The following is a 9,402-nucleotide window of genomic DNA, read 5'->3' as shown; positions in this document are numbered from 1 at the left end:
GTGGAGGACCATGATGATGCCGATGACACGGAAAATGAGTCTTTCTCTACTGCAAAGCCAAAGTTCTCTGCCTGGAAGAGGTTCCTCAACTACCTGAGGAAGAAGACGAGATCTTCCTCAGAGCAGACCCCAGGGTGGAGAACCTGGACCAGGACAGGCTGCTGGATGCCCTACTGGCAGTTCTTTGAACTGTTCTGCAAGAGAAAAATAAAATGGCATTCTATTTTGCCTTGCACATAATAATTTTTTTAAAAAGGTGCCCTTTCCCACCTGGACAAAAGAAACACCTACATGAGAATGCTATTCATTGACATACATACAACTCAGCGTTCAACACTATATTGCCCTCAAAGCTCATCACTAAGCTAAGGACCCTGGGACTAAACACCTCCCTCTGCAACTGGATCCTGGACTTCCTGACAGTCTGCCCCCAGGTGGTAAGGGTAGGTAACAACACATCTACCACACTGATTCTCAACACGGGCCCCTCGTGGGTGTGTGCTCAGTCCCCTCCTGTACTCCCTGTTCACCCATGACTGCATGGCCAAGCACGACTCCAACACCATCATTAAGTTTGCTGATGACACAACAGTGGTAGGCCTGATCACTGACAATGATGAGAGAGCCTATAGGGAGGAGGTCAAAGACCTGGCAGTGTGGTGACAGGATAACAACCTCTCCCTCAACATGATCAAGACAAAGAAGATGATTGTGGACTACAGAAAAAGGAGGAACAAGCACACACCTATTCTCATCGACGGGGCTGTAGAGGAGCAGGTTGAGAACTTCAAATTCCTTGGTGTCCACATCACCAACAAATTAACATGGTCCAAACACACCAAGACAGTCGTGAAGAGAGCACGACAACGCCTATTCCCTCTCAGGAGACTGAAAAGATTTGGCATGGGTCCTCAGTACCTCAAAAAAGTATACAGCTGCACCATCGAGAGCATCCTCCTGGTTGCATCATTGCCTGGTATGGCAACCAATCAGCGTCTGACCGCAAGGCACTACAGAGGGTAGTGTGTATGGCCCAGTACATCACTGGGGCCAAGCTTCCTGCCATCCAGGACCTCTATACCAGGCAGTGTCAGAGGAAGGACCTAAAAATTGTCAAAGACTCAAGCCACCCAAGTCATAGACTGTTCTCTCTGCTACCGCACCACAAGAAGTACCGGAGCGCCAAGTCTTGGTCAAAAAAGGTTTCTTAACAGCTTCTACCTCCACGCCATAAGACTCTTGAACAGCTAATCAAATGGCTACCCGGATTATTTGCATTGTCCCCACCCCACCCCCCATTTTTACGCTGCTGCTAGTCTCTGTTTATTATCCATGCATAGTCACTTTACCTCTACCTACAGTTGAAGTCAGAAGTTTACATACACTTAGGTTGGAGTCATTCAAACTTGTTTTTCAACCACTCCACAAATGTCTTGTAAACAAACTATAGTTTTGGCAAGTCAGTTAGGACATCTACTTTGTGCATGACACAAGTAGTTTTTCCAGCAATTGTTTACAGATGTCACGCCCTGGCCTTAGTTATCTTTGTTTTCTTTATTATTTTAGTTAGGTCAGGGTGTGACATGGGGGATGTTTGTGTGTTTTTGTCTAAACTAGGGTGTTTGTATTGTATAGGGGGTTTTGTAGAGTTCATGGGGTTGTGTTCAGTGTAGGTGTTCATGTAAGTCTATGGTTGCCTGAGTGGTTCTCAATCAGAGACAGCTGTCTATCGTTATCTCTGATTGGGAGCCATATTTAAGGCAGCGATGGGCATTAGGCAGGTTGTGGGTAATTGTCTATGTTTGACGTTAGTAGCTTGTGTCTGCACTTTCGTTTGTAGCTTCACTTTTGTTTAGTTTGTATTAGTGTTTCGTGTTCGTTTCATCTTCTCAAATAAATAGAAGATGTATCTATATCACGCTGCGCCTTGGTCCTCTCTTTCACTGAAAGACGATCGTGACAGACAGCTTATTTCATGTATAATTTACTGTATCACAATTCCAGTGGGTCAGAAGTTTACATACACTAAGTTGACTGTGCCTTTAATAAACAGCTTGGAAAATTCCAGAAAATGATGTCATGAATTTAGAAGCTTCTGATAGGCTACTTGACATAATTTGAGTCAATTGGAGGTGTACCTGTGGATGTATTTCAAGGCCTACCTTCAAACTCAGTGGCTCTTTGCTTGACATCATGGAAAAATCAAAAGAAATCAGCCAAGACCTCAGAAAAAAATTGAGACCTCCACAAGCCTGTTTCATCCATGGGAGCAATTTCCAGTCGCTTGAAGGTACCACGTTCATCTGTACAAACAATAGTACGCAAGTATAAACACCATGGGACCACCCATCCGTCATACTGCTCAGGAGGGAGACGCATTCTGTCTCCTAGGGATGAACATACTTTGGTGCGAAAAGTGCAAATCAATCCCAGAACAACAGCAAAGGACCTTGTGAAGATGCTGGAGGAAACAGGTACAAAAGTATCTATATCCACAGTAAAACAAGTCCTATAATCTACATAACCTGAAAGGCCGCTCAGCAAGGAAGAAACCACTGCTCCAAAACCACCATGAAAAAGCCAGACTACGGTTTGCAACTGAACATGGGGACGAAGATCATACTTTTTGGAGAAATGTCCTCTGGTCTGATGAAACAAAAATAGAACTGTTTGGCCATAATGACCATCATTATGTTTGGAGGAAAAGGGGGACGCTTGCAAGCCGAAGAACACACCATCCCAAACGTGAAGCACTGGGGTGGCAGCATCATGTTGTGGGGGTGCTTTTCTGCAGGAGGGACTGGTGCACTTCACAAAATAGATGGCATCATGAGAAGGAAAATTGTTGATATATTGAAGCAACATCTCAAGACATCAGTCAGGAAGTTAATGCTTGGTCGCAAATAGGTCTTCCAAATGGACAATGACCCTAAGCATACTTCCAAAGTTGTGGCAAAATGGCTTAAGGACAACAAAGTCAAGGTATTGGAGTGGCCATCACAAAGCCCTGACCTCAATCCTATAGAAAATTTGTGGGCAGAACTGAAAAAGCGTGTGCGAGCAAGGAGGCCTACAAACCTGACTCAGTTACACCAGCTCTGTCAGGAGGAATGGGCCAAAATTCACTCAACGTATTTAAACAATTTCAAGGCAATGCTACCAAATATGAATTGAGTGTATGTAAACTTCTGACCCACTGGGAATGTGATGAAAGAAATAAAAGCTGAAATAAATCATTCTCTCTACTATTATTCTGACATTTCACATTCTTAAAATAAAGTGGTGATCCTAACTGACCTAAGCCAGGGAATTTTCACTAGGATTAAATGTCATGAATTGTAAAAAAAAAAAAAAAAAAAAAAAAAATGAGTTTAAATGTATTTGTCTAAGGTGTATGTAAACTTCCGACTTCAAATGTACATGTACATATTTCCTCAATTACCTCGACTAACAGGTGACCCTGCAAATCGACGCTGTACCGGAACTCCCTATATATAGCCTCGCTACTGTCATTTTATTGTTGCTCCTTAATTACTTGTTATATTTCAAATAGTATTTTTTTCCTAAAACTGCATTGTTGGTTAAGGGCTTGTAAGTGAACATTTCACTGTAAGGCCTACACATGTTGTATTCGGCACATGTGACATAACATTTGCTTTGGTTTGATTCACTCAGACTCCTCTGAACAGTTGATGTTGAGATGTGTCTGTTACTTGAACTCTGTGAAGCATTTATTTGGGCAGCAATTTCTGAGGCTGGTAACTCTAATGAACTTATCCTCTGCAGCGGAGGTAACTCTGGGTCTTCCTTTCCTGTGGCGGTCCTCATGAGAGCCAGTTTCATCATAACGCTAGATGGTTTTTGCGACTGCACTTGAAGAAACTTTCAAAGTTGTTGAAATTTTCCGGATTGACTGACCTTCATGTCTTAAAGTAATGATGGACTCTCTCTTTGCTTATTTGAGCTGTTCTTGCCATAATATGGACTTGGTCTTTTACCAAATAGGACTGTCTTCTCAATACCACCCCTACCTTGTCACAACAAGACTGATTGGCTCAAATGCATTAAGAAGAAAATAAATTCCACAAATTAACTTTTAACAAGGCACACCTGTCAATTGAAATGCATTCCAGGTGACTACCTCATGAAGCTGGTTGAGAGAATGCCAAGAGTGTGCAACGCTATCAAGGCAAAGGGTGGCAACTTTGAAGAATCTCAAATATAAAATATATTTTGATTTGTTTAACACTTTTTTGGTTACTACATGATTGAATGTGTCATTTCATATTTTTTATGTCTTCACTATTATTCTACAATGTAGAAAATAGTAAAAATTAAGAAAAACCCTTGAATGAGTAGATGTGTCCATACTTTTGACTGGTACTGTAAGTATTCAGACCATTTACTCAGTACATTGTTGAAGCAGCGATTACAGCAGCGAGTCTTCTTGGGTATGACGCTACAAGCTTGGTACACCTGTTTTTGGGGGAGTTTCTCCCGGTCTTCTCTGCAGATCCTCTCAAGCTCTGTCAGGTTAGATAGGGAGCATCGCTGCACAGGTATTTTCAGGTCTCTCCAGAGATGTTCGATCGGGTTCAAATCCGGGCTCTGGCTGGGCCACTCAAGGAAATTCGTAGACTTGTCCATAAGTCACTCATGTGTTGTCCTGGCGTAGGGTTGTTGTCCTGTTGGAAGGTGAACCCTCGCCCCAGTTTGAGGTCCTGAGCCGCTCTGGAGCAGGTTTTTATCAAGGATCTCTCTGTACTCTTTGCTCTGTTCATCTTTTTCTCGATCCTGACTAGTCTCCCAGTCCCTGCTGCTGAAAAACATCCCCACAGCATGATGCTGCCACCACCATGCTTCACCATAGGGAAGCAAACTCCAAGCAGGCTTTCATGTGCCTTTTACTGAGGAGGGGCTTCCGTCTGGCCACTCGACCATAAAGACCTGATTGGTGGAATGCTGCTGAGATGGTTGTCCTTCTGGAAGGTTCTCCCATCTCCACAGAGGAACTCTGGGGCTCTGTCAGAGTGACCATCGGGTTCTTGTTCACCTCCCTGACTAAGACCCTTCTCTCCCGATTGCTCAGGTTGGCCGGGCGGCCAGCTCTAGAGAGAGTCTTGTGAGTTCAAAACTTCTTCCATTTAAGAATGATGGAGGCCACTGTGTTCTTGGAGACCTTCAATGCTGCAGAATTTATTTGGTACCCTTACCCAGATCTGTGTCTCAACACAATCCTGTTTTGTACCTCTATGGACAATTCCTTCAACCTCGAGGCATGGTTTTTGCTCTGATATGCGCTGTCAACTGGGGGACCTTATATAGACAGGTATGTCCAATCAACCAAGTACAAATCAACCAAGTACAAATGTCAATGACACCGAGACGGTCAATAAGTGGTCTCGAGACTGAGTACTAACTTGACAACACTGGGCTGAGGCAGTAGAAACACTCACACACACTGTGTTACATTTATTTTGAAATAACTTCAATACCTACACAAATATATCTCAGTGACAATCTGCTTGAATGTTTTTCTTCTTTATCAATGTCACAAAAATGAACAAGCGTTTTGAAAGGGTTCATGTTCAGCGTTCTACAAAAACAAAAGAACGGCCCTCCTTAACTCGTAGTGGTATGAACTTGTATGACACCTAAACAATTGTGCCTGGCAGATGTGTATTGTGTACACTCAAGTTGTGTAGCAAGCTATTTGGATGTGGAAACGTTTCATATAATCGTCGGGCGCACACTTTACGATTGGTTATAGCTACTAGACGTCAAATGCGGCAGGTAAGAGGATAGATACCTTTCTCAGTTTTGCCAAATTCAAAAAACAAGCGTTCATTAGCCACTTCCTGTATCACATCTGGCCAGTCTTGACCGCAGTCAGCTAGCGTTAGCAAACTGGCTATAGGTAGATATCTAACATTAGCTAATACGTCTAAAATTAAGCGAGGATTTAAACAACGCTCTAGAATCTAGCTAGATAACGTTAGATGTTTATCGTGTGTATTTTTGCATGTATTGTTTGATTACATTGCGAACTATTTTACGCTAGCTAACATTAGCCAGCTACAGTAACTAGCTAACGTTAGAACTTTGTTTTTGTTGCTGTGGCTAGCATTTTTTTGTCCTTTCCAGTGTCAGCCACGATCGTCAAATAAAGGCAATTTAAAAGATTGCCCCAACAATCGCAGCCTCACGCCTGCCATGACATCACCCTAACAAGAAATAGTGGGGTGAAGATGGCTGCAGAGCTCTTTCCCACCAAGAAGCTGGCCCCAGCATCCTCAACCAAAACAGCCGTGCAGCAATACCAGCAGCAGAACCTGAATAACAACACCATTCACAGCTGTAACTGGCAAGGGCTCTATCCTACCATCCGAGAGCGGTAGGTGACCCCAGTAAGCAGTAGTTAAACTGGGATTCTACTGCCTTTTGAGGGGAGACGATGTGATGACCAAAGAAAACACATTTCTTGGGTCTACCAGCTCTTACATGCAGATACTGAAGTCTGAATGTGATGCCATGGACACGGTTTATTAATCATATGACTCATGCTTTCACAGGAATTCAGTCATGTTCAACAATGAGTTGATGGCAGATGTTCACTTTGTTGTTGGCCCCCCAGGAGGGACTCAGCGAGTACCTGGGCACAAGGTAATTAAGCCCTTTAAACCTGTCCAACATATGTGGGTACTTCACTGAGCAAGACAAAACACAACATGTACAGACAGATGAGTCAAAATGTTAAATAAAATGCAATTCGATGTCTCCACACCAGCCTCTTTATGCCAAATCCTTTTGCAAATATCTACATTTATATATGTGTAAATGTATATTCTCTCCACCTTCTATCCCTCATACATCCTCCCACCATAACTTGCTCCCTCTTTGCTTCTCTTCCTTTTCTCATGTGACTCCATATCTTCCATGTTGTCCCTCAGTATGTGCTGGCTGTGGGGAGTAATGTGTTCCACGCCATGTTTTACGGTGAACTGGCAGAGGACAAGGAAGAGATCCGTATCCCTGATGTGGAGCCTCCCTCGTTCCTAGCCATGCTGAAGTACGTGGCCGGTGCCTCCTGACATCTCATTAGATGCAGTCCGTGTTCATTGTACATTTCAGAATGAGGGCGACCTTAGTTCATTTGAAATGTAGGCTGATTCGTGGTATTTGCAAGTAAGCTATAAAGGAAAAATGCCTCTGACTGAATGATGGGACCATCAAGTTTTTTCCCCAGATGAAAATACTTGGCCGTATTCAGGTTAGAATGTGGTCCTTTGAATATTCAGCTGACAATGCAATGGTATGTGAAATTATAAAGTTAGCCTTCCCATAAATGAGAAGTTGAAGTGAACTTGTCGAGCTCTAATCTGACTCTCCCTACGCAGGTACATCTACTGTGACGAGATCGACCTGTGTGCTGACACTGTCCTGGCTACGCTCTATGCCGCCAAGAAGTACATCGTGCCCCACCTAGCTCGGGCATGCGTCAACTTCCTGGAGACGAGCCTGAGCGCCAAGAATGCTTGCGTTCTGCTCTCCCAGAGCTGCCTGTTTGAGGAGCCCGACCTGACGCAGCGCTGCTGGGAGGTGATCGACGCCCAAGCCGAGCTGGCGCTGCGCTCCGAGGGCTTCACAGACATCGACTCAGTGACCCTGGAGAGTATCCTGCGCCGCGAGACGCTCAATGCCAAGGAGATGGTGGTGTTCGAGGCGGCATTGAGCTGGGCCGAGGCCGAATGCCAGCGCCAGGACCTGACGCCCACCATTGAGAACAAACGGCTGGCGCTGGGCAAGGCCATCTACCTGATCCGCATTCCCACCATGACGCTGGATGACTTCGCCAACATTGCGGCACAGTCGGGCGTGCTGACGCTCAACGAGACCAACGACATCTTCCTGTGGTACACGGCCGCCAAGAAGCCTGAGCTGCTGTTTGCCAGCAAGCTGCGCAAGGGCCTGGCGCCGCAGCGCTGCCACCGCTTCCAGTCGTGCGCCTACCGGAGTAACCAGTGGCGCTACCGGGGCCGCTGCGACAGCATCCAGTTCGCCGTGGACAAGCGAGTGTTCATCGCTGGCTTCGGCCTGTACGGCTCCAGCTGCGGCTCAGCAGAGTACAGCGCCAAGATTGAACTCAAGAGGCAGGGCGTGCCGCTGGGCCAGAGCCTCATCAAGTACTTTTCGGATGGCTCCAGCAGCACATTCCCAGTGTGGTTTGAATACCCTGTGCAGATCGAGCCCGACACATTCTACACGGCCAGCGTCGTGCTGGACGGCAACGAGCTCAGCTACTTTGGCCAGGAGGGGATGACTGAGGTGCAGTGTGGCAAGGTCACCTTCCAGTTCCAGTGCTCCTCAGACAGCACCAACGGGACAGGTGTGCAGGGGGGGCAAATCCCTGAGCTCATCTTTTACGCTTGAGCTGTCGAACGTGAGGGAAACGTAACCCTCCATCTATACTGCCACAGTAAATGCACCCCTTCGGCTGTTCAGAAAGCATCAGCTCTTAACTATGGCTTTAAAATATACCTGGTTTGGAAAAAACAAACATATCCAATTTATTGTGGTGGTTATTTAGTTCACTATTCAATTGCCTTATGAGTATGTCGGATCTAGTGTGACTGTATTTTGACTTAACTGGGTTGCAGTGACCAAATATTTTCTTATAAATGAAGGATAGGCATTTGTTAAGGGTTGGTCCTAACACATTTAACACTGTTCACACATTTGTTCTACTGTTTATGAAGCACAGTTCTCATTTAACAAGATTATTAGTGTGTTGCAGGTTAAAAAAAATTTTTTTTAAGAAAACACTACAACTTCAAAACAAAATATTTCAACCTGTGCAAGAAACTCGACATTGATATAGAGGATACTTAATGTATAATAAAATATTTTTGTACTTTGTAACTTGATAAATAGTTTAAACATAAGATGGTGCAATTTCTAAGATTTTGTATTGTTAACTCTCAATCCAAGTATCCCCTTGGGTTTTCTGTAAGATTAATACAACTGAGAATAGACAGCAAAAAGGCAATGTAAACCTGTGCTGACGTTTAAGATACTTGAGTATGTTGCCATCTCAAAAAAAAAAAAAATTTGCACTACTATTGGTTCTCTTTTCAAACAGGACAGCCTTTTTGTATCATGCTTACACTAATTTAGGGCAAAAAAATGAACCATTATGAATTGTTGAACAATGAGAATGTTGCCGTGCTGTGAGTTTGACAGTATCAATGGACCTATGAATGTGTACTGTTGTTGCATATAGAAAATACAATTAACCAGTTCTGTAAAATTGTGTGAAGTGTCTTTTTATATAAAATAAGTATTTTAAAAGGCCTCAGACTGGGGCTATAGAGCAGGTTTGTATAATGTAAATCAAGAGTAAAC

The 9,402-nt window shown here is 44.1% G+C and overlaps 1 protein-coding gene across 3 annotated transcripts; it reads left to right on the top strand.

Moving 5' to 3' along the window:
- The first annotated feature begins 5,627 nt into the window (after positions 1-5,627).
- Positions 5,628-9,307, top strand: LOC129838769 (BTB/POZ domain-containing protein 3-like). 3 transcript variants are annotated; one of them, XM_055905939.1, is made up of 5 exons: positions 5,628-5,793; positions 6,145-6,394; positions 6,573-6,663; positions 6,951-7,069; positions 7,398-9,307. In XM_055905939.1, the coding sequence occupies exons 2-5, from the start codon at positions 6,249-6,251 to the stop codon at positions 8,428-8,430; spliced, it is 1,389 nt and encodes a 462-aa protein (XP_055761914.1). In that variant the 5' UTR covers positions 5,628-5,793; positions 6,145-6,248; the 3' UTR covers positions 8,431-9,307. The 3 variants fall into 3 exon arrangements, with proteins under 3 accessions (XP_055761914.1, XP_055761930.1, XP_055761923.1); XM_055905955.1 differs by lacking the exon at positions 5,628-5,793 and adding an exon at positions 5,839-5,917; XM_055905948.1 differs by lacking the exon at positions 5,628-5,793 and having other exon boundaries at positions 5,840-6,394.
- Positions 9,308-9,402: the final 95 nt, after the last annotated feature.

The sequence above is a fragment of the Salvelinus fontinalis genome, chromosome 3 (assembly GCF_029448725.1).
Source record: "Salvelinus fontinalis isolate EN_2023a chromosome 3, ASM2944872v1, whole genome shotgun sequence".
Classification (NCBI taxonomy): domain Eukaryota; kingdom Metazoa; phylum Chordata; class Actinopteri; order Salmoniformes; family Salmonidae; genus Salvelinus; species Salvelinus fontinalis.
The sequence above is the reverse complement of the archived record's forward strand: the minus strand, read 5'-3'. Positions and strand labels throughout refer to the sequence as shown.